Source organism: Eleutherodactylus coqui, chromosome 4, assembly GCF_035609145.1.
Source record: "Eleutherodactylus coqui strain aEleCoq1 chromosome 4, aEleCoq1.hap1, whole genome shotgun sequence".
In the NCBI taxonomy this organism is placed as follows: domain Eukaryota; kingdom Metazoa; phylum Chordata; class Amphibia; order Anura; family Eleutherodactylidae; genus Eleutherodactylus; species Eleutherodactylus coqui.
The window spans coordinates 5,831,684-5,857,303 of NC_089840.1; the positions used below are offsets into that span (position 1 = coordinate 5,831,684).

Consider the following 25,620-nt stretch of genomic DNA (forward strand, 5'->3'; position numbering starts at 1 on the left):
CAGACATGCCGACCAAGCTGCACAATGCTGGGCTGTGAGCAAAGGGCTGACTACAGGATAAGGAGCCTTCAGGCCGCCCTCATGGACTAGGAATGACAATTTGGTCAGTAGCCGCTGGAGGGTATTCTGTAGGGCTCTGCAGCGCCTCCTGTTCCTCCAATCATGATGCTAGAGGACATTCTGTAGGGCTCTGGTAGTTCCTCCGGTCCTGATGCTAGAGGACATTCTATAGGGCTCTGGTAGTTCCTCCTGTTCTGATGCTGGAGGACATTCTGTAGGGCTCTGGTAGTTCCTCCTGTCCTGATGCTAGAGGACATTCTGTAGGGCTCTGGTAGATCCTCTGGTCCTGATGCTAGAGGACATTCTATAGGGCTCTGGTAGTTCCTCTGGTCCTGATGCTAGAGGACATTCTGTAGGGCTCTGGTAGTTCCTCCTGTCCTGATGCTGGAGGACATTCTGTAGGGCTCTGGTAGTTCCTCCGGTCCTGATGCTAAAGGACATTCTATAGGGCTCTGGTAGTTCCTCCTGTCCTGATGCTGGAGGACATTCTGTAGGGCTCTGGTAGTTCCTCCTGTTCTGATCCTGGAGGACATTCTGTAGGGCTCTGGTAGTTCCTCCTGTTCTGATGCTGGAGGACATTCTGTAGGGCTCTGGTAGTTCCTTCTGTCCTGATGCTGGAGGACATTCTGTAGAGCTCTGGTAGTTCCTCCTGTTCTGATGCTGGAGGACATTCTGTAGGGCTCTGGTAGTTCCTTCTGTCCTGATGCTGGAGGACATTCTATAGGGCTCTGGTAGTTCCTCCTGTCCTGATGCTGGAGGACATTCTGTAGGGCTCTGGTAGTTCCTCCTGTTCTGATCCTGGAGGACATTCTGTAGGGCTCTGGTAGTTCCTTCTGTCCTGATGCTGGAGGACATTCTCTAAAGCTCTGGTAGTTCCTCCTGTCCTGATGCTGGAGGACATTCTCTAGAGCTCTGGTAATTCCTCCTGTCCTGATGCTGGAGGACATTCTGTAGGGCTCTGGTAGTTCCTCCTGTTCTGATCCTGGAGGACATTCTGTAGGGCTCTGGTAGTTCCTCCTGTTCTGATGCTGGAGGACATTCTGTAGGGCTCTGGTAGTTCCTTCTGTCCTGATGCTGGAGGACATTCTCTAGAGCTCTGGTAGTTCCTCCTGTCCTGATGCTGGAGGACATTCTCTAGAGCTCTGGTAATTCCTCCTGTCCTGATGCTGGAGGACATTCTCTAGAGCTCTGGTAGTTCCTCCTGTCCTGATGCTGGAGGACATTCTCTAGAGCTCTGGTAATTCCTCCTGTCCTGATGCTGGAGGACATTCTCTAGAGCTCTGGTAGTTCCTCCTGTCCTGATGCTGGAGGACATTCTGTAGGGCTCTGGTAGTTCCTCCTGTCCTGATGCTGGAGGACATTCTGTAGGGCTCTGGTAGTTCCCCCTGTTCTGATGCTGGAGGACATTCTCTAGAGCTCTGGTAGTTCCTCCTGTCCTGATGCTGGAGGACATTCTGTAGGGCTCTGGTAGTTCCTCCTGTTCTGATGCTGGAGGACATTCTGTAGAGCTCTGGTAGTTCCTCCTGTCCTGATGCTGGAGGACATTCTATAGAGTTCTGGTAGTTCCTCCTGTCCTGATGCTGGAGGACATTCTCTAGAGCTCTGGTAGTTCCTCCTGTCCTGATGCTGGAGGACATTCTGTAGAGCTCTGGTAGTTCCTCCTGTCCTGATGCTGGAGGACATTCTGTAGAGCTCTGGTAGTTCCTCCTGTCCTGATGCTGGAGGGTATTCGTCGGCTAAAGAACTTGACTTGATACTTTCAGCCTTGCAGATTCTTATCCAGAAAGGTCAAAGAACATTTTTATTGGCTCAAACCCAAAAATCAAAATGCGAGAACAAATAGTCCTCTGAACGCCGTGCAAGTCCAAACCAATTGTGTAACACATGAAGCAGTGTAGGGGCCAGAGGTCGGGGGCCCCCCAGCACTCGGATGTCTGTATGTCTCATGTCACTGGATGTAGTGTTGGATGGAACAGTATTGTCTGTATTAACACAGCAGGGCATGAAGGAGTTAATGTCTGAAAAATGTATCCGTTTAGTCTAGTTTTGTATCTCATAACCTTTGGTGATTGTAATCAGTCAGGTGTGAGGAGGAGGAGGAGGAGGAGTTTAGCGAGACAGGAGTTAGTTGGAAGGAGAGGATGGAGACGGAGGAGAGATTGGCGGAGCGTCCTCCTGTAAGGCCGGCTTCACACTTGCGATAGGCTTTCTTGCGTTGTGAGAGTGAGTGGAAAAACACATGAAACCGTAACCAATGATTTTCAATCATTTCATCTCATTTGCGATGCCTTCACTGCACGCTCGCAGCGCTAAGAAAAATCAGCACTATCGCCCATTGTTTTTAATGGGGCCGGCGCCAGCAGTGCTGGTCCCATTGACGATATAGGCAGTACATCGCGCTCCCCTGACACAGCTGTGACAGCTATGGCAGGGGATTCCTTCATCCCCACGGCGACCACAGGGATGAAGGAATTCTCTGCCTCAGCTGTGGCAAAGGTCCGTGATGCTATCCATTGCTTTCAATGTGGCTAGCGCTCTGCAGCCCCATTGTAAGCAATGGGTTGCAGGCAAGTACTGCAGTGATGATTTTCTGGGAAGAGCTTGAAATATAAGGCCTTTCCTGAAAACTCTCCCTAGCTGTAAAAAAATAAAGAAAAGAAAAAATGAACGCACCTACAAGAGCCGTCCAGTTCTTCTGTCCGTCCCCAGCAGCCATCTCCGGTCTTTGGGAGGCCAGGAATTGAAAAATCCCCGTCACCAGAAAGTGCTGCCTCTGATTGGCTGAGCACTGTAACGAATCAGGGGCAGCAGCCAGCCGTCATTGAATGACAGCTGAGCGCTGCCTGTGATTGGTCACAGCACTCAGCTATTCATTCCCTCCAACCCGATTGATAAAGCTATGTAGCCCCTTGAGGTGCCATGGTTCGTAGGTATGTGCAGTGTTTTGCGCATAACCACCCATACATATGTACACATCTGCGCACCTCCATAGACTCCTAGCGCTCACACAGACCGGTATTTACAGCGATTAGTGCAGCATTTCAACCACTGCGCTGATCACAGTATAACACCTCCATGGATTACACTGGGGCGTCGCTGACCGACCCTCCAGCGCCGCCTCTTCTATTTCTACGTGTTTACCGCACCTCATTATCACAGTGATGGTGTAAGTTAAAAAACACTGTCAAACGCCGTACAATGCGTTCAAAACCGCCCTCAATGTCGTAGTCAAATGCCTCATTTTCCATGGCGGCATTTTGTGAACGTGTGCGAGAGCGGCCTAATCCCGCTGGAAAAAGAACGCATCTGGACATAATTAGCCATTTCAATTGGTGCGTCCGTTTGCCACGTGCCGCTGGCGGAAACCGTACAGCAAAATACGCCGATACCTGCAGATAAAAGTCTAGGGCAGGGCGCAAAAAAGTTGTACTGAGGAGTGCGCCAATAGACAGACGCCCGTGTGACGCCGGCCTTCGGGTACTTTTACACGGAGCGATTCATCATTCACCTTGGCGAACGTGCAGACGATTATGGAGTTCGCTCGTTCATACAAGCGGGTAAGATGTTCGCTCATAAACCGTTCAGTCATTGACTGCGCCGGTGAATCTGGACGACTCAACAATCGCTGTTCATGCGCAAAAATGTGAGAACGATTATCTTTATGTCTGCAGCAGATGAAAGATAAACGAGAAGCGAACAGATCCTTGTTAGTCGTCCAATCACCGGCCGCGTTTACACGGAACAATTTGCTCAAATTCGCACGATCCGACAATTGTTTGACCAAGAATGGTTCTGCGTATAAGGCGCTTACATCATAAAGGACTATTTACAGCGCCGGGCGCAATAACCGTCTAAGAAACTCAGACAGATATCACACTTGCAATTCTTTACGTGCGTGTGATGCGTTTCATGAAAACAACAGTATGGCGTCGCATACTTGGGCGTTCACATGAGCGCGATGCGATTTTTGCCTCCTGCTGGAAATAATGGATGATATTGTGCGAAAATAGGTGAATTTTCCACAAATATAAACAGACCCGGCGCCAAATAATGTACGTCTCACAATACACAAAACATACACGACAAAACAGGCGGTGTAAACGCCCCCCGCGCAATTGTTAGGGGTTAATCCTATTTTTAAATAACCCAACATAAGAAAGATAAGGAAACAGTGTAATAAATGTGACATTAGTTATTTAATGTTATGTATTATGGAAATGAAAAATATGTAAAACATTCCGGAAGTTGCTAATAGAACTTGGATATAGAATCATATGTCAAAAGGGATATTCAAGCGTTTAATTGGATGAGGATTTTAAAATACTAAATGTATGATTTCATTCAGCCATCTTGATTAGTTTGAACCTTTGACCAGAATATACTGAGTAGGTGGCTAAACCAGTTCTATGTGTTTACTAGAAACAATGCCCCCTCTTTGATGTGCAAATCCGGTTGACTTGGAGACAAGGTTGAACTTAACAGGATGGACATTTAAGATTACATTCTGGTCTGGGAAGAGGTGTCATTAAGTTTGTACTCAGACAGTGTGGAGTCAACCTTTATGATCCTATGTAACGGTTTGATGTCCACTTCACACAGGAATGTGCTGATACCTCTTTGTTTAGAAGGCCTTGGTTTACAGCCATATGGTAACCTGTTGGAATGAGGACTTGGTCAGCAATATTAGAATGTAAAGTAGTTTGACCTTTTGTCACTAATCTTTGTACCAGGCAACATTTGGAAATGCCTTCTTTTCATCTTGTATAAAAACTGGCAATGTTCAACAATAAAGTAGAATTCATTTTGATTCACTAGACTGTGTGTGTGTGTAGTGGCTTATTATGGTTCTCTCCTACGAGTACTCATAATAACTTTCCTTTGAATTTGGACTCAGGCAACATCAGCACTGGTCTCCGTTGAAGACCCCCAACACAATTATAGGAGCGCACTGTTTGTCTGTATTGCAAGATACACAGAATCCGCACACAAGAATGAGAATTATCAGAACTGACAGCAGGTGAATTAATGCTGCACGATAGAAGAGTTGCAGAACCTCCCATTTTGGGCGATATTCCACATTATTCTTTACCAGAAGCACATATATATATATATATATATATATATATAAAATCGCATCTCACTTGCATGCAGATGCGATTTCCAGGCCCGTGGGTGCGAGCTTTAATTCACCCTATTGAAATAACAATCAATTTTCATGCTGATGAAAAACGTGTGTGAAGATCTCATGGACCGCGACGCAACGCGTTTCTCTCGCAGATGGCATCACAACTGCAGGTTTACAAGCTCCATGTCGGTCCAATTTCCGCGCTCGCCATTGTAAATCTGGCCTTTGCGTTATGTCCAACAGAGTCCATTCATATCTAGTAATGAGAGCGCAGCGGGCGGCGGCTATAATGTCATGTGACACCTGCAACAGGTCATCTATTTAGCATGGTTAGCCTGGAATTGTAGATGTCAGAGAAGTGGAGATATTATCAGGCGGAGGGTCACGTAATGCTACACAGAATCTACTGTGAAGACAGACAAAACAGGAGAAGATGAACATTTGGCGGGTAAATTTCTAAAATCGGAGACTCTTCTTTATTTAGTAAAGCTATTGAGTCTGGATGAAACATGGAGAGTCGGCGCTGAGGAGAACAGAAGCGTCAGCCCCTTTGAGTCAGGTGGGGGATGGTCTACAGAAGGTCCATATAGATTGTACAGAATAGCTTACGATGGTTGCCAGGAGGGCTAGATAGCTCATACCAGAATCACAGGCCCCTTCCCACAGGTGACCCACAATAAACCAGGACCCGTGACGTGGCTTGTGGGCTCACGTATTTTGGCCAAAATATCAGCTAATACCTCGTATTTACCATTAACATGCAGTGCAGCTTTGAATGGAGGGGAACCCCGGGGTACGAGTACTAAACAGGCAGGAGCTCTAATAAAGAAGCTGGGGTGCTGATAAAGGGCCGGTCAGTGTAGGTCTTTAAAGGGGATGTCCGGGGTTTTTCTTTTTTGCAAAAACTTGCTCCCCATGCAGCGATCCAACAAACAGGCATGCACTAGCCCTTCCAGGCTCCCCGCTGTGTTCCCCGCGGCCGCTTCCCTGTGAGGTCATGTTTACAGGCTGCAGCACAAAGAACCGAACTCCACCTCACATTTTAGGTAATGACAACATTTATTATAGATATAAAACTACATCTCACAGGAGAAACGAGGCATCGTCCTACTAATAAGGGCTTCGGTTAAGGCCAACAGCGGACAGAAGGGCATCGGGCTTTAGATCTTACATCTACCAGGTGACGACTTTCTTATCAATGACCAGCTCCCCGTTGGGCGAATCCAAGGAAGTCGCGAGGAGAGCCAAGTAGACGGGTGTCTCAGCTCCTTCATCTGGTGACTTAGTGGCATTGGGGCCTGCCATGTCAGTCCTCACCCACCCTGGGCAGCAGGCATTGAGAAGGATGCCCTCCCCTTTCCTGCTCTGCTTTAGTTGACGTGCTTGAATTCTGGACAGCACTGTCACCCCGATTTTGGACACCCCATAAGAAGTGTTTGGCCAGCCCTTCTCTTCATGGACTCCGTTCTTGGCATCCTCCACAAACTGCTCCATCAGCTTCACCAGCTCATCCTCGGTGATGGTGGAACTGCGGAACGTCTCCTGAAGTTCGGGGCTGCACTTGGTGAGAGCCGAGATGCTGACCATGCTGGACACATTGACAACTCTTCCTGTAAAAGCACAACACATGGTGGTGAGCGGCAGCACAGAGGACCGGTCCTACAGCTCAGGCTATAATGTGATGTCTATGGGGGCCATCCAACCCTTTAGCCTGCAAATGGCTCGAGTATCTCTTGTCTGATGCCATCGCTTCCCACAGGAGTAACTGAGGTACACAGCAGCCCCCGGGGGCCCTCCACAGAATTCAAATAGGGAACAGACCATCATAATCGTTGCCAATTATTAACATCTATAATGACGACTGTTAACTCTTTAAATGGTTGGCAGATTTCTACAGATATGGGACAATTAATATCCACGATGATACTTTAACCCCTTCCCACCCGGGGGTGTAAGTGTACAACCCAGGTGGGTAGCACATTCCGCAAATCAGCAAACATTTATGCCAGTAGCCAGGCTCCTGCTGCAACAGTGGGGATCGGTGAGAACACTGATCCCTGCTGTTAACCCCTTATATGCCACGATCAATGTAAGGGCTTACAGAGGGAGGGAGCAGCCTTAGTGGGTCATCTGCCCTACACCACGTAATAGCGGAGGGCCAATGCAGAATAATATAGATTATCCAAAGAAAAGGGTTTTGTTGTAGAAAAACGTAAAAGAAAATATACAATTTTGGTAATTTCGTAATCGTACCGGTCCGCAGAAAAAAAACCTGACCGTCATTTATGCTGCATGACTAAACTGTGGGGAAAACAATAGTTGGTGTTTTTTCTCCGCACTCTCAAAAAAAAAAAAAAATTCTACAATACATCAAATGTACATAAAAAAATGGTACCAAGAAAAAAAAAAAAACAAGCCGGGTGGATGGAAAAACAAAAATGTGTGGGTTTTAAAAAGTGAAGATGAAAATCCCCAAAAGATTGTTGCAAAAATCACTAAGGGGTTAAAGGTGACACCAACCTCCAGGTCCCCGCAGGTGAACACAAGCTCTTCTGCTCTGAGCGGTCAGATGACCGGTGTACACGGCAGACGTAATGAGATGGGTCGGTACACTTTACCCCCCGGTGGACGGGCCCGTCGCCGCGCACTCACCATGCGGTTTGATTAGTGGAAGAAGCTCATCGGAAATGTCTTTTGTGGCGAAGAAGTTGGTCTTCAGAGTGACTTCCGCTTGGGTGGCAAATGGCGCCGTGTCGGCAACTGGAAAGATAAGACATGGAAAGTTTGTGAGGTTCAGGTCAAATACGTTGGTACACCGAAGAGAGCGGCCGCCATGTATGAGCAACTAGTGCCAGGAACGAGGGACCAGACCCAAGCCCTGTTCTTGGGATCACCGGGGCCAAACAATCAGACTTGGCGAATCATCTACAGATGGCACAATAAGACTATTGGCATAGAGTATGTGTGTGGGGGGCGCTTATGGTTACTTAGCAACCGCCTGATATCTATTCAGGGTGACCATGATATGGATATACCCAGTCAGCATAAGGACCCCATAATACAGCGCCTATAGTCTGCTACAGCTCCGCACGTCTCCCATCTTATACACGGCTCTCTTCATGGCTTTTAATGGAAATTGTGAGGAATAAAAAAAAAATTGTATTATGTTCTATCACATTTCATAGAATGGTAGAGTTGGAAGGGACCTGCGGGGGTCATCGGGTCCTTCAGGGTCATCGGGTCCCACCCCCTGCTCAGTACAGGTTTCACTAAATCATCCCAGACAGATGTCTGTCCAGCCTTTGTTTGAACACTTCCATTGAAGGAGAACTCCCCACCTCCTGTGGTAACCTGTTCCACTCATTGATCCCCCTCACTGTCTAATATCTAATCTGTGTCTCCTCCCTCTCAGTTTGATCTCATTGCTTCTAGTCTTTCCTTGTACAGATGAGAATAGGGCTGATCCCTCTGCACTGTGACAGCCCTTCAGATATTTGTAGGCCGCTATTAAGTCTCCTCTCAGCCTTCTCTTCTGCAAGCTAAACATTCCCAGATCCTTTAACCATTCTACAGATCCAGTTTCCCTGAAAATAAGCCCTAGTACGATTTTTCAGGATTTTTGAGGATGCTTAAAATATAAGCCCTACTCCAAAATTTAGCGCTGGTTACAATTAAAAAACAAAAACAAAAAAAACACAATATAAATAGTGTCCAGGCAGCTATACATGTAAAAAAAAAAATCTATTGGAGCAAAAATTAATATAAGACACGGTCTTATTTTCAGGGAAACAGAGTAGGACATGATTTGCAGACTGCTCACCATCTTCGTAACTCTTCTCTGATCTTGCTCCAGTTTGTCTATGTCTTTTTTTAAAGTGGGGTGGCCAGAACTGGACCCAGTATTCCAGGTGAGGTCTGACTAAGGAAGAGTAGAGGGGGATAATGACCTCACGGGATCTAGACTCTATGCTTCTCTTAATACATCCCAGAATTGTGTTTGCCTTTTTGGCTGCTGCATCACATTGTTGACTCATGTTCAGTCTATGATCTATTAGTATACCCACGTCTTTTTCACATGTGCTGCTGCTTAGCCCAATTCCTCCCATTCTCTATGGGCTTTCTTCATTTTTCTTGCCCAGATGTAGGACTTTGCATCCCTCCTTGTTAAATACCATTCTGTTAGTCGCCGACCACTGTGCAAGCTTTTCTAGATCTTTTTGATTCCTCTCTCTCTCTTCCCTAGTGTTAGCTATCCCTCCTAGCTTTGTGTCGTCGGCACATTTGATCAGTTTCCCACAATTCCCTCCTCCAGATCATTTATAACAATGTTGACCAACACTGGGCCCAGGACAGAGCCTTGTGGTTCCCCACTTGATACATTCTTCCACTTGGATGTGCAGCCATTTATGACCACTCTTTGAGTACGATCACTCAGCCAGTTGTGAATCCCCCTAACAGTTGTCTTGTCAATCCCAGATTTGGTCATTTTTGTATGAACCCCTTTGAGGGAGGAAAGTATTTTTTTCACTTAAATGCATCTATTTTGGGCTGACGATCATTTTTGGGTTTCATTAAAAATGTTGCATTGTTTGTCTTCTGCAGATCACTGGAATTAGAATTAGTTTGCTTCTCGTTGGTTGTTGAGTTTCTGCATGCATGACAACGGATCAGTCCGTGTAAGCTGGCAGCCCCTTCTCTACGAGCGACTGCCTGCGTACTCTGGATGGAGGCGGGAGGCTGGAATGATCGCGCTCCGCCTTCATTCACCAGCGATGATCGTTGCTGGGATGACCCGTTGGACATCTGGGCCCGGCAGGTGGTCCTGTGTGAACGCACCCCGACAGTCCTTCAGCCCCCGACTGCTGTACCAGCCATAATTATTCCTATGCAGGAAGCACAGGAGCAGCGATCACTCATTGGTTGGAGGTGAAGCGCGCCGGGGATCCATTCACAGTAAACAGGCAGTGGTTCATAGATGAAAGACTTCCTGTTTACAGGCGCCGATCCGTCATTTGACTTCTATACCTGCACAAACTAATTATTGTCCATCGTTCAGATCACGCCGGCATTTACACTGAATGATTATAATTAGAGACGAGCGAGTATACTCACTAACCACATTACTGGAGCGAGTAGGGCCTTAGCCGAGTATCTCCCCGCTCGTCTCTAAAGATTCGGGAGCCGGCGCCGGTGACAGGTGAGTTGCGGCGGGGAGCGGGGAGCGGGGGAAAGAGAGAGATCTCCCCTCCGTTCCTCCCTGCTCTCCCCTGCCGCTTCCCGCCCCCCGCATCTTTAGAGACGAGCGGGGAGATACTCGGCTAAGGCACTACTCGCTCCAGTAATGTGCCTTAGTGAGTATACTCGCTCATCTCTAATTATGATGGTTGAGTATACAAGAGCCTTAAGCTGTCGGTCCAGCACACGGATCTCCTACTGAGCCGCCGTCTGCAGTGTCCATATACAGCGCTATGTAGAAGCTGCAGAAGACAGAAAGCTGCCAAAATGTTACTAAAACCCCCAAAATACCCGCATTTCAGTGAAAATAATTGCCCCTACAAGTGTCCATGGCTTCAATAACTATATTCAGGCAAGTAATGAAGGGCAATGGGGAGATTTGTGTTAGAAACTGAAGGCCGAGCTGTGATTGGTGGCTACAAATGGGCAACAGAGTCCGTTTTATAAATCTCGGGGCACAGAAGGCGGTCTGTGCATTGTATGGGCTGGAGTCCATGTGGTGCCTGAGGCTTCACGCCGGGTTTATTGCTCGGCGCTACGGTATTACAATATGTGATACAATGGAGGGGACCCCAACTTATTGGACTTTGCAGCATCAGCAGTAAAGTAATTCCGCTGTATTAAGACTTCATATTGTGGGTTCACTCATTGTGTGTCATTACACCCATAATGGGGCCCGGATTTGGGAGCCTAATTTGTACTGAAATCGTCCGTACACGCTATTATAAACAATTGCGTGCGTTCATATGATCACGGCTTCAGGGTTCGTGCTGCAAAGTTGGCGCAGGAAATCCCTCCGTGCATCAATACGAGCCGCTCACAACGTGTTTCAGATTAGGTCAAGGGGGTGCGAGCCCCCCGTCACATGGCCGCTGCCCGATTGTCAGGAACCTCGATGACGACTCCTCTGGCAGCCGCAGTGGCGGGCAGCGAGTTCTGGCAGCCGCTATTTATAAGGGTTCTATGCAGAAAAACCATAAACTGCGTAACAAACCAGAACTGCAGGTTACAGACAAGTCAGCGTGACTCTGCAGATACAGAGCTTACAAGGCGAGCCGAGACCCGTCCAAACATCTGCACTCCACGACTAGAGTCTATCCAGGGGCTATCAAACCACACCGCAGGAAAACTACAACTCCCAGCATGCCTTGATGCCACATGATTATGCTCTACAGTGCCTGAGGGGCCGAATACACAGCGCAGATCACCACTGCAAGCTGTAAACATTGAGTAACAAGGAATACTGGAAGATTTCAGCTCTGAAGCCTGTGGAACAGTGAGTGCAGCTCTGGAGTATAATACAGGATGTAACTCAGGATCAGTACAGGATAAGTAATGTATGTACACAGTGACTCCACCAGCAGAATAGTGAGTGCAGCTCTGCAGTATAATACAGGATGTAACTCAGGGTCAGTACAGGATAAGTAATGTATGTACACAGTGACTCCACCAGCAGAATAGTGAGTGCAGCTCTGGGGTATAATACAGGATGTAACTCAGGATCAGTACAGGATAAGTAATGTATGTACACAGTGACTCCACCAGCAGAATAGGGAGTGCAGCTCTGGGGTATAATACAGGATGTAACTCAGGATCAGTACAGGATAAGTAATGTATGTACACAGTGACTCCACCAGCAGAATAGTGAGCGCAGCTCTGGAGTATAATACAGGATGTAACTCAGGGTCAGTACAGGATAAGTAATGTATGTACACAGTGACTCCACCAGCAGAATAGTGAGCGCAGCTCTGGAGTATAATACAGGATGTAACTCAGGGTCAGTACAGGATAAGTAGTGTATGTATATAGTGACTCCACCAGCAGAATAGTGAGTGCAGCTCTGGAGGATAATACAGGATGTAAGTCAGGAGCAGTACAGGATAAGTAATGTATGTACACAGTGACTCCACCAGCAGAATAGTGAGTGCAGCTCTGGAGTATTATACAGGATGTAACTCAGGATCAGTACAGGATAAGTAATGCATGTACACAGTGACTCCACCAGCAGAATAGTGAGTGCATCTCTGGAGTAAGGTTGGGTGTGTGAGAGCTCTGCAGGATCCAGGGTGTGGTCACCACTGAGAGGAATCTTACCCAGCCAAGGTTACAGGTGCTGGGCTTGCTCCAGCCATGGAGTCCCGGACCTCCTCCCTCTGGCTTCGGTCAGGGGGAGGGAGGACTGCACCCCAGGAGGGGAGAAGATCAGGTCAGAGTGGCAGCAATGTCACCCTGACTCCCCTGGAGGAGCCCAAGATGACTCGGAGCCAGAGGAAGAGAGTGGAGGACCATGCTGAAAAACAACGTTTGCAGGCAAGTTGGGCTGATCGCAGGGAGGGCGAGTCAGTAACGGATGTGGCAACCCGTATCGCCAAATATATGAAGGACTATGGACATGTCGGGAGGCAGCTGAATAAATATACGCAGGAGCTGCACGCTGCCCGACATGATGCGAAGCGGGCAAAATCCCGTACCAGGAAACTGGCCATATCACGGCAGATTGAAGCCTGTGAGGAGGCCATTGAGTTTTATGCGGAGGAGAGGGAAAGGATCCTGGAAAGAAGTGGGCCTTTCAAAGAAAAACTGTTAAATGACGAGAGGTTTATCAAAATGGCGTCTGTGAGCAGCGGTGCTATTAAAGAGCGCTCTGCCAGGCACTCCAGCAGCAGCAGCTCGGTGGAATCCGATGCTGCTCAGGATGGTCGAGCTGGGTGCTCTGGAGAGCAGCAATCAGCACTGCCAGGTGGGACTACAGGGCCCAGCATCCCAGCTGAACAGGTCAGCCTGCCCTCCACGTCGGGCGAGTCAGATTCAGAGGATACAGATGACAGCTGCAGCAGTAGTGGAGAGGGGGCGCTGATAATGCGGCAGATACAGCTGCAAGAGTCCCCAGAGAGGCTGCAGTCTTGCTATTTCGGGAATGATTTACCCCCGGAGACCTCAAGCAAAAAGAGGAGGAAAAAGGAAAAAACGTATATTGAAGAAAAGTTCGTTTATGTCACCAAGCACTCTGGTTTGGCTGCAAAGTCAAACCAGGGTGGTAACCCTGAGCTCCTAGTCCCGGGCTCTGTGGTGGGTCCGGTGCAGGGGACTGGGGAAGAGAGGGTTAATGCGGCCCAAAACTCCAAGCCCGCTTGTGCTAGTAGTGGGAATGGAGGAGTAAAGGAGGTGGAGAAGAGCATTGGGAAAGCGAAGAGTCGCGGCCAGTCCAGAGGTGCTGGTGCTGTTGGTCACGTCCCAGTGGGAGGGGGGCGTGATCCAGCACCAGGTCCCACCGGTGGTGGCTTAGCTGTCCCCCCTGTGTCCCTAAAGCGCCTTTCCGGTGCGGAGGGGGCGCAGGGGGTGGTGGCTGGGTCTGCCGATCCTCCCACACATGGTAAAGATCCTGCAAGGAAAGTTGGAGGAACTACAACTCCTAGAGTGGCTAAGGTGGGCGGAGCTACAGCCACCAATGTCCAGAGAAATGTTGAAGTGCATCTTCAGCCACCCACCGGAAGTGCCATGGACTTTCCCTCAGGGCATAAAGGGAAAGTTAATGGTAAAGATTACATGGGTCCTGGTCCAGCAGCGAATGGAGAAGTCAGTGAGGTAATGGATGCGGCTGTTGGTACCCCTGCTGCCCCTGTTCCTGCTGCCCCTGTTCCTGCAGGAACAGCTGTCCCCGGTTCCCCGGCAAGTATGCCACCTTGTGTACGGGTGGGTGGGGCTTCGGAGGGTAGTCAGGGCGTGGGTCAGGATCCAGTCGCCCCTCCAGCGGCGACAACATCTGGTAGAAGTTATGCCAGTGTCGCCGCTGGAGGGAGGGGAGAGGCGTCCTCCTTGTCTTTGGGCTCTGGGGACGGCGTTTTGCAACAGCGCCTCCTGGAGGCCTTGAGGAGGGGGGAGAGCTCGATGAATGTAGGGGGCAGAGTTGTGGATTTGTCTCTCTGGGTGGAGAGACATGGTCTTGGTGCCTTCCGAGAACAAAGGGGGGAGACTGTCTGGTCCCTGCCGACAACCGGGCAGGACATTGGCCGTAGGAATGTGGCTCGTCTTCAGTGGAGAGGCAATGACGCGTGCCCATCCAGGAGTAAGGTGGTGGAGCTCCTGCTGAAGATGGGTTTCAGGGCAAATGACATCTATGCCCTGATCCACCCCTACGGCTCGTCTGAGTTCGACATCAGCTTTGCTCGCCCGGAGGGCCTGGAGCTCTTCTGGGGGAATTATGAGCTGATGAAGGACGAGCCCGGCTGGCGCGGTTTCGCTGCACAAGTGGTAACCCGCCAGACTGGAGTCAAGAGAGTGACCGTTTTGACTCGTAACGAGTCCCTCTCTTGTTATGATATCATGACTTGGATAAGTCGGTACGGAGAGGTGGTGGATATGCCCAATAAGAACCGGGACGAACACGGCATCTGGTCCGGAGCCTGGACGTTTATGGTAAAACTTAAGCGTTCAGGGAATTCGGTGGCCCACATACCATCCGCGGCCTTCCTTGGCAGGGATCGTATCTTGGCCTTCTACCAGGGGCAGCCGAAGCTCTGTCACAAGTGCGGCGACCCCACACATTTGAGTGCAGCCTGTAACGTCATCAAGTGTGCTCTGTGTGGCGAGGTAGGTCATCTTGCGGCATCTTGTGCAGAGATTAGGTGTCACCTGTGTGGTGACCTCGGTCACCCATTCAGTCGCTGTCCGCGCTCTTTCGCCAATGCGGTCATGGCCCCAGCGGAGGAGAGCCGTGAGGTTGCTTCTGCAGGGGAGGGGACCAGCAGAGGCGATGGAGCCCAGGAGCCAAGGAAGAACAAACATGCTGGGGCAGCCAAGCTAAGGCGCCAAGAGAAGCGCGGAAGGGGCAGGGAGCTGGTAGAAACCCAGGTGGCAGGTGGGTCAATGCTGGCCCCTGCTCCGGACGCAAATCATGTGGCTGAGGCTCCAGGGGACAGGGAGCTGGATGAGGAGGTCAGGAGGATCCAAAGGGAAGAGGATGCCACTTATTCAGATTCTTCCCACTATGAAAGTGTGGGTGAGGGCAAGGATGAGTGGCAAAAGAAAAAGCGCAAGCAGGGCTCCAAGAAAATGAAAAAAAGGGAAGGGAAATCTTCCCCTGCAACGGGCCAGGTGCAGGAAGGCAATCCAAACTCTCCTCTTGTTGGGCTCTCCAACAGGTACCAAGCTCTCTCGTCCTCGGAGGGAGAGGTGCCTAGGACAAGCGTGAGGCCTACAGGGGGTGCTGAGCCTTCCTCTTGTGGGGGTTTGGTGACATCCAGGGGGAGGGCTGGCCCAGAGCCCAGTGGCAAGGAGGACGAGGTTGAGGAGCCCCTTGCCATGGACCTTTCAGTGTCCAAGAAACGTGGCAAGGGGTCATCCTCAGACCCTGATGAGAAGGGGGGTGGGAAGAAGAAAGCCATCTAACTCAATCACCAATGATGGCGGCACCCGCTCCGTTGACGCTGGCATCCATTAATGTTGCCAGCATTAAGTCTGATATGGCTAGATTTGCGGCCTTTGATTTTCTCGGCCGCGTTGAAGCCGACATTTTGTTTTTGCAAGAGACCAGGCTGCCAAATTTGGCAGCTGTGCACAAGGCAAGGAGGGAATGGAGGTCTGGTCCATCTTATTGGTCTCTTGCGGCCGAGCCATATAGCGGAGTGGCGGTACTTTTTACCGCAGCAGTTGAATGCCGACGGGTTATTGAGTTAGAAATAGGGAGGTGCCTGATCCTGGATGTTCTCATGAAGGGACAAGAGCTTCGGCTAATCAACATCTACGGTCCCCAAACCAAGCGGGACCGCAAGGATCTCTTTATGAGGATCAAGCCGTACCTTTTTACTAGTCGGCAGGTGATCTTTGGGGGTGACTTTAACGCAGTCACGAGGACCCGTGACAGGGGAGGCTCCCTAGGCAAGCTGACTTATGATAGCGTCGCGCTTAATAGCATAGCTAGCGAAGCTCGCCTGGTGGATGTCCACATCCGGCACACCCCAGGCCACGCGGGTTTCACCTATTATAGAGGCGAGTGCAGGTCTAGAATAGATAGGTTTTATTTGAAGGAGGAAGCCATCTCTTCACCAGTATCTGTTGTTGAGGTGGAGTTCTCCGACCACTGTCTGATTTTGTTTTCCCTGAATGTTGCAGAGACCCCCCGGATGGGTAGAGGCTTATGGAGGCTGAATTCATCACTCCTGGAGGAAGCAGAGATAAGACAGTCCTTTGAGGATTTTCTGCAGAGCCAGGTACCATTACTGGATCTTTGTAGCAGTAAGTCAGAGTGGTGGGAGATGTTCAAGATCAGGGCTGCGAGGTTCTTCCGCCAGCTCTCTAGCCTCAGGAGCCTGAGTAAGTATCGTCTTTATCAGGGCCTGAGGAGGAAACTCGAACATCTCGTCTCGACTGGAGGTAGCCGCGAGGAGATCTCCAGAGTGAAGTCTTTGCTCAAAGGGTGCCAGTATAATAGGCACGCATCTTTGGTTTTTGAGAGGGACTTCGGGAAGTACCACTCACCTGACCCTTACAGAAACTGCAAGATGTCAGTGAATCGTAAAGTTGTCACTGGACTGATCGACGGTACGGGATCTCTGAACAGGTCCAGATCAGGGATTCTGGAAGTCATCAGATCCTTCTACTCGCACCTTTTGAGGAAGAGGGATCTAGATCGAGATGTGATGTCGGCTTTCCTGGCTGAAGCTGTTCCTGAGCCAGGGGATGACCTCTCCCTTAATGTTTTGACAGAGGAGATCAACATAGAGGAAGTTAAACTGGCGATTGATGGGCTTGCGCTCAAAAAATCGCCAGGACCGGATGGCTTAACATCTGAGTACTATAAGACCTTTAAGGACCTCTTGAGTCCCCTCTTGACTGAGGTTTTCAATGAGTGTCTTTCCTCGGACACTCTCCCAAAGTCAATGAGGAGGTCGGCTTTGATCCTTCTGTCAAAGGGTAAAGACTCGAGCCGTATTGAGAACTGGCGTCCCATAGCGCTTCTCAATACGGACAGGAAGGTTCTGGCAAAAGTGCTGTTTAATCGGCTGGTCAAGTTTGCACCCCGGCTCCTCTCGGGCGCCCAGCATTGCTCTGTTCCAGGCCGTAGCACCTTTAGTGCTGTTCTAGGTGTCCGGGAGGCAGTGGAGCAGGGTAGGGCTGGTCACTGGGAGGGGTACCTGCTGTCCTTGGATCAGGCCAAAGCGTTTGATCGGGTTAATCACGAGTACCTCTGGTCTGTTCTTCTGAGATATGGCCTGCCAGTGGGGTTTGTCAATTGGCTCAGGACATTGTACGCGGGGGCTGAGACTTTCCCGCTAGTGAACGGTTGGGTCGGCCACCCATTTGAGGTTGGGTCTGGCGTCCGTCAGGGTTGTCCTCTGAGCCCCTTGCTGTACGTGTTTGCCATTGATCCTTTCCTTAGGATGATTGATGGTGGGCCTATGGCGGGGGTCGGGATGGATCGGGCGGTGCCGGAAGCCGCCCTCAGGGTGGCAGCGTACGCTGATGACGTCACCGTCTTTGTGTCCTCGAGGGGGGAGGCAGAGTACGTGATGGCAGAGGTGGATCGCTACTCGGAAGCATCCGGGTCCGGCATCAACTGGGATAAGTGCGAAAGTCTCTGGTTAGGAAGGGGAGATCCTACATTTGGTCTCCCGGACACCCTTCCAGTGCCCCAGGACTCGGCTAAAGTTCTCGGCATCAAATTTGGCCGGGGAGATTACCCCATGCAAAATTGGGTGGTCAGGCTCGATGGTGCCACTCAGAAGGTGGCCCAGTGGAAGGGTTGGTCTTTGACCCTTCGGGAAAGGGTTAACCTGATCAAAACATACCTGCTCCCTTTATTCATCTACCTGGGCAGCGTATGCATTTTGCCAGAACCTCTCTGGACCCGGGTCTACAACCTGTTCTTCCTAATGTTGTGGGGGAACAGGTTGAACCTAATTAGGAGAGATGTCACATATCGCACGAGGAGACTAGGGGGGTTATCTATGGTCAACCCCGTGGTGTTTCTCGTAAACACCTTTGTTAAGATCAATATAGGCAACCTCTGGCAAGAGAGGGCTCCTCCGTGGGTATTCTCCTGTTGGGGATGGCTTCGGCCTTTCTTCCAGGAATGGGAGACAGGAGGGCGAGTGAAGGATCTTCGCACGCCGCACGGGCATCTTCCGGCTTACGCTACCGTGGTTCTGAAGATGATACGTCGGTGGGGTCTGGGGATGTGGGAGATCAGAACTCTGTCGAGGAAACTCCTCGATAAGAGGGTTCTGTTGACCCATTTCCAGAAGCCCCTGGCGCTCAAGGACTGCCCAAGTCGGGACCTGGAGGGAGGGTTACGTTTATTGAATTCTGACAGGATCCCCTTGAAGTTTTGGGACTTGACTTGGCGCTGTTTCCACGGGAGACTGTATGTAAGGGGCAACTTGAAGAGCAGGCCACTGGTGGATAGGGGTTGCCCCCGCCAGGAGTGCAGCAACGTACTGGAAAGCATGGAGCATTTCCTGCTTCAGTGTCCCTTTAATACAGAGGTGTACAAACGGGTGGGAGCCTCCATTGGTTGGCCCAGGTTGGCACGCCTCTCGTATGCGGAATGGGTCTATGGGGCATTCGGGGACCTTGGTCGCAGGGACCGGTGCACTTTATTCTTAGTCAGCCTAGTGGTTAGGTTTCACATTTGGAACGCACGGTGTCTAGTTTCGACGGAAGAGAAAATCCTCCCCGTGGATGAGGTGAATAGAAACATCCTGGGTGACCTGGTGAAGGTGCGCTCTCTGGATTATGAGAGGTTGGGCACGACTAAGGCCTCTCTCCTATGGAGAGGGTTTGTATTTCGTTAGGGACAGTCTTCTTATTGTTAGGGTCTTTGTAGGGACAGAATAGGGAGAGATAGGGACAGTTTCTCTGGAGTAAGTTTTAGGGAAGGAGTAGGGACATTGTAGGGACAGATTAACTATAGGGATAGTTTTTCTCTATTTGGTCGGTGCCCAGCTTATCATATCCAGTCCTGGTGGAGGGCTGTGTGTGCCACTAGTAGAGTTTTTGTTTTCGGTCAAAGATAAAGTATGTACGGCTGCAGGTAACTGAACCTTAGGCTTTCGGGTACTAATATGTAGTGTTGGTTTGTAGTTGTGTAGTATAAGAGATGTTATATGTTATGTTATGTTTTGTTTTATATATAGGGTTAGGGGTTATAGATAGGTTGGGTGGGGGTTTATTGGGGGGAGGGGGGGGGGATTTATGCCTCAGCCGTAGCTTGACACGTCCCGGACAATGAACACTGGGCACGGACTGTTGGTGCGGGCGTGGCCCTCAGGCTGCGGCGGGCAGGGTGTGTGTATGCGGTGCAGCTCGGCTCGTCCTGGACATAGACATTGAGCACGGACTTGGGATGCAGGCGTGGCTCCCAGGCTGCACCGTAGGGGGTTGTTTGGGGTGTGTGGTGGTTTGGTCTGGATATAGGGTTAGTTTAGGATTATGTAAGGTTTTATTTTTTTTAGGTGGTGGACATTAAAAAAAAAAAAAAAAAAAAAAAAAAAAAAAGGGATTGGGTTGTTCTTATTGTTACTACTTTTGTTATTTGCATTATTGTTATTATATAATTGCTTTGGTTATTAGTCGTTTTCTTTCTTCTTTTTTTGGGATTTCAGGCTGGATCCTGAGAGTTAGGGATGTTTTCTTACATGTGTGTATATTGTTATATGTAGTATGTAGCGTATATGTATTGGTGAGGATGAGTGAGTGTAGTTTTGGAGTGCAGGTTGGTGTAGTGTGCTGTGTGTATTATTTGGACCAGATGGACCTTTTGCTTTTGTCCCCTTTGTCCTGAAGTAAGGCAAAGTACAGTTAATATAAGTGATGATTTGTTTTTGTTTTATGTTTATGCCAACTGAGCGACATTTATGTTCTGTTTATTGTTATGTTTTTCACTTTTATAATAAAAAGATCTACAGGATGTAACTCAGGGTCAGTACAGGATAAGTAGTGTATGTATATAGTGACTCCACCAGCAGAATAGTGAGTGCAGCTCTGGAGGATAATACAGGATGTAAGTCAGGAGCAGTAATGTATGTACACAGTGACTCCACCAGCAGAATAGTGAGTGCAGCTCTGGAGTATAATACAGGATGTAACTCAGGATCAGTACAGGATAAGTAATGTATGTACACAGTGACCCCTCCAGCAGAATAGTGAGTGCAGCTCTGGAGTGTTATACAAGATATAACTCAGGATAAATTAATAAAATATATATAGACGGACACTTTTCGGTAACTCATGGTCCAAAAATTACCCAGCAAGTATTTCTGACCCCGCCACACGTACCTTTAAATGCAATTCCAGCATTGTTGACGAGGACATCCAGACCGCCATACTTCTCCTTGAGGAAATCCCGCAGAGCCCGGATACTCTTCAGGTCATTGATGTCCAGCTGATGGAAGAGCGGGCACAACCCCTCATTATTTAGGGCCTTGACAGCTTCTTCTCCAAGCTGGGGGTCCCTGGCTGTCAGATACACGTCCCCCTGGAACTGCCGGCACAGAGCCCGGACCACAGCCAGCCCAACACCTTTATTGCTGCCCGTGACTACTGCCACCCGCACTGCAGCCATGCTGACAACACTTACAGTATACAGAGGAGGAAGTGCAGAGACTGGAGGGTATTATAGCAGGAGGGGCAGCTCCTCCCTGCAAGGACTGAGATCTGCCCCCTCCTCCTAGAACTGAGTGATGTGCTGCCATCTGGTGCTCAGAGTGCAGAACTGCTCTGCTGAGTTACATAAATAGAGCAGTTCATACTGAAGCTTATGCACAAGTACATTCTCCTGCATCTATAGATTTCTATGGGCTCAACCTACAGCGACGTCCGGAGACTTTCCTTTCACTTTCTTTTACATGTTGGGGCCCTGTGTTCCCATTGTTCTGCACTCAATACCCCATAATGACAAAGTGACAACATAATGGCAGACGTCCTTGGAAAAAAAATGTATTAAAAACTCCCATTCTGCAGTGACATAAGTATTCACACCCGCTGGTGACACTTGTAGCTCTGGCCTCCCATTTCATTGGATCATCTCTGAGATGTTTCTACAGCTTGATTGGAGTCACCTGGGGTAAATTCAGCTGATTGGACATAATACCCCCATCTATATAAGGTCTCACCGCTCACAATGCAGATCAGAGCCAAAATCCAGCCATGAGGAGAACAGAACTGCCTGCAGAGCTCAGAGACAGGAGTGTGTGCAGATCTGGAGAAACTGCAAAAGCATTTCTGCTGCTCTGAAAGTTCCCAAGAGCCCAGCGGCCCCCATAATACTTACATGGAAGAACAACCAGGACTCTTCCTAGAGTCACTGACCCCCAAACTAAGGAGAGAAGGGTCTTGTAAGAGAGGTGACCAAGAGCCCAGCGGCCCCCATAATACTTACATGGAAGAGCAGCCAGGACTCTTCCTAGAGCCGCCAACCCACCAAACTAAGAGGGAGAGGGGTGTTACATTATCCTACCCGATGATACGCCAGCCCGGGCTGCCCTAGAACTTACCGCAACCCCTGTCCCTGCCTTATTGCCTCCACTCCTTGCTAACCCCAGGCGGGCAACTGGGAGGCGGTCCGAGGAGAGATGCTGGCGTACCAAGATGGGACAGGGTAGAATACCGATAGGAAGGGCAGATGAACAAACCAACAGAAAATACAAGCAGACCGAGGCGGATGGGATGACCTGGCAGACATAGCAGAAGCTGACAACAGGAGACTGACAGAGGCAGGATGCAAACACACTGACCGAAACCAATAACTGGCAGTGAATGGACCTCCCTGCCAGCCTTATAAACAGAAGCCTCTGCCCCGGGGCGGAGAGGGGCAGGCAGCACCTCCCAACAGAATTAAATGAACAGGAGCCAGAGCACGGAGCTGCATTCACAGGCGCGTGTACGGCGCCGCCCGCACCCACAAGCGCGCACACTGCGCCGACCAGCCAGCCGCACCCCCGGCAGCCGGACAACAAGCGGGGGGACGCGCCCCGACCGCGGGACCCAGCGCCCAGCCGCCCCGGGAGGACCCGCATGGTAACAAAGGGTCAAGTAAGTAAGGTGACCAAGAACCCAGCGGCCACCATAATACTTACATAGTAGAACAACCAAGATCTTCCTAGAGCTGCCGACCCCCAAACTAAGGGGGAGAAGGGTCTTGTAAGAGAGGAGATCAAGAACCCAATGGCCACTCTGGCTGAGCTCCAAAGACCCTCTGTGCAGAAGGGAGAAACTTCTGGAAGGTCAACCAACTCTGTAGCCTCCACAAATCTGGGCTTTATGGCGGAGGGGCCAGAAATAAGCCTCCTCAGTTGGGGCTCCCACACACTTGCGATTGCGGTTTTTGTTAACGCGATTGTCAATGGGATTTTCTATTGTAAAAAAAATGCAACGCAACTACGTTTTCGGTGCGTTGCGATTTTAACATTAGAAAGTCCCATTGACAATCGCGTTAACAAAAAACACAATCGCAAGTGTGTGGGAGCCCCAAGACACATGAAAGCCCCCTGGGGTTACCAAAAAGCACCCAATGGCTCTCAGACTGTGAGAAACAAGATTATCTGCTCTGATGACACCAAGATGGAAATTTATGGCTCTAAGCGTTCTGTCTGGAGGAAACCAGGCGCCGCTCATCACCGGCCCAATACCATCCCTACAGTGAAGCCTGGTGGTGGAAGATCATGCTTGGGGAGGGGAGGCCGGTCAGGGTGGATGGAAAGCTGAATGGAGCAAAGTACAGAGATAATGAAAACCTGATGCAGAGGACAAGGGACCTCAGACCGGGCAGAAGGGTCACCTTTCAACAAGACAATAACCCCAAGACCCCAACCAAGACAACACAATAGTGAGGACAACTCTGTGACTGTCCGCGAGTCATCTCTGAAGAGAGCTGACAATGGCTGTGCACAGACGACCCCCATCCAACCTAACAGAGGGCAGAAAATCCCCAAATCCAGGGCTGCAAACTTTGTGGCATCCCCAAGAAGACTGGAGGCTGGAATCACTCCCAAGGGGCTTTAACTAAGTACCGAGTACAGGGTGTATATACGTCTTGGACCCAATGTATATAGAAAGAATCCTAATCAATAATCGCATACCAATGATCACAAGCTTTATTTACTACGTAAGTCAGTGGGCGATGGATACAGTTGTTTGATATACAGTTATAGATATCGCTGCCATATATTCACTGAAAGGAACCTAGTGCACAGCAAATGGGAGCAGCTGTCCGTAATAACCAGTCAGACTCCACTTTTATTTTTCAAAGGCATTTTGGTAAAGTAGCAAACTAATAAGCCGCCACCAGCAACCGCTTCATGTGTAGGGATTTCAGGCACTAGTGTGGAGCCTCAGGTAGTAGTTGGGAGGAAGCTGGAAGTCGTCAACAGGTAGTCACAGTTTGCAGTACAAATGGATGAGGCGGGTAGCATGGTTGGAAGGGAAACCAGAAGTCGGTATCAGGAGGTCTTGTAGAAATAGCGGAGGAACAGGCAAGTGGAGATTAAGCAAATGGTGCTGTGGAGCAGAATAATCATGCGCTGAGGGAGTGGCAGGGCCAGGCTTTTATAGGAATTGCAATCAAGACAGAGGCGGGGTCAGGACCAGGAGGCAGGAACTAGGTAACTGGGATCAGGAAACACTGCTGAGAGTCATGCAAGGGAACTGTCCACAGGCTGGATAGCTCAGTAGTGAGAGCTACTGACTGGATCCTGACATCATGTTTCCTTTCTGCTAGTTTTCATAAATGTCCCATTCCATTTTTTTGCAGTTGTGAGCCAAGGAATAAACTGGTCATAGACGGAATTATAATTAACGAGTCAAACCATCTTTTATTCTACTACGAACTATCAGATATTGATTTATATGCCATCAATGTTTATAGTCAAAACCCTCCTTCAATAGCCAATTCTATAACTCAGGGCAGAGAGTCGCTGCAAATAGTGGCTGATCTTCAGCAGGACGTGGTGGGCTTGTGTATTAGGCTCTTTTGAAAGCACACTTTTCTCTCTGCCTCTGCTCTCTGTCTCAGGTTACAATTTTTATGTGTAAAATGACATTGAGACAAAAACCCAGATCGAACCGTTGTGTGTAATATGTATGTAAGGGGTTAAATACCCATGCAGATTCATATATGTTCCTTCTAGAACCTTCAGAGAAGTCACATTACTTTTTTTTACCCTAACTTTGCTATGGATTAATATGACAGTGAACTGATCATTGATTGGCTGGGTTTAAAAGGTAGCTCCTGTTCCCGAGCTCTGGTGTGACTCAGTTGTTTTTGCAGAGAGCCTTGTGAGGATTGAGGTACCCCGATGCTGCTGGAGAGCTGTTTTTTTTTTCCTGCATTAAAGACAGTGCAACTCAGATTCATAGAGTGGTTCTACCCAGCTGTTGTAAAACATGTGACAGAGGGAGGTCTGCTGATCATCCAAGGAAACATCAGTTACAATTATGGACCCAAGTGCTGAGCCATCACCAGGAGAAAGACCACCAGCAAGAGCAGATAGACTGACAGACAGTATCTAGATAGTCAAGTTGCAGTGGTAAGTAATCGTGAGTACTATCCCTTAAGGTTATCACCTCCCCAAAGGCCCTGTGCTAATGATCTGTACATGGAGCAGTGACTGCAGATTTCAGGTAGTGGATTTAGTAATCTGGTTAAAAGAAGTTCCTGCAAGACTAAGGGTCCATTTACACGGGACGAATGTCGGGCAAATGATGCCTGACACTCGTCCCCGCATACACTCGCTGCGGTGCGCTGCACAGGAGCTAGTATTGCTGGCTTGCTCACAGAGCGGCCAGCAGGGGGGTGAGGCAGTGCAGTAGATTTTTCACATCGCGCTCCCCCGCCCCTCTCCATTCACTTAATACAGCGAGCGTTCAGTACTGCCTGGCTGCTGTTTACACTGAGCGATCAGCTCATTGTCCATCGTTTATGCTGCATACGGTGCTGGACGATGAGCTGATCTCTCAGTTTAAATAGCAACCGGTCAGTATTGAACGGCCGCTGTATTAAGTGAATGGAGAGTGGCAGGGAAACGAGGAGTGAAATCTCCTGCGGCCGCCTGGCCCCCTACTGGCCACTCTGTGAGCGAGCCAGCAATACTAGCTCCCGTGCAGCAGCACCGCAGCGAGTATGCGAGTATGCGCTTGCCCAACATTCATCCCATGTAAATGGGCCTTAAGTTTAATGGGCAGAATATAATGCATCAAAAGGCTGA

General features: G+C 49.5%; 1 protein-coding gene across 1 annotated transcript; it reads right to left on the reverse strand.

Annotated features, from left to right (window-relative positions):
• Nucleotides 1-6,225: 6,225 nt before the first annotated feature.
• Nucleotides 6,226-21,013, reverse strand: LOC136625055 (carbonyl reductase [NADPH] 1-like). The gene is made up of 3 exons (XM_066598989.1): nt 20,696-21,013; nt 7,838-7,945; nt 6,226-6,795 (listed from the first exon to the last, which is right to left on the reverse strand). Exons 1-3 carry the CDS (start codon nt 20,979-20,981, stop codon nt 6,359-6,361), a joined length of 831 nt encoding a protein of 276 aa, XP_066455086.1. The 5' UTR covers nt 20,982-21,013; the 3' UTR covers nt 6,226-6,358.
• Between the last annotated feature and the right edge of the window lie 4,607 nt (nt 21,014-25,620).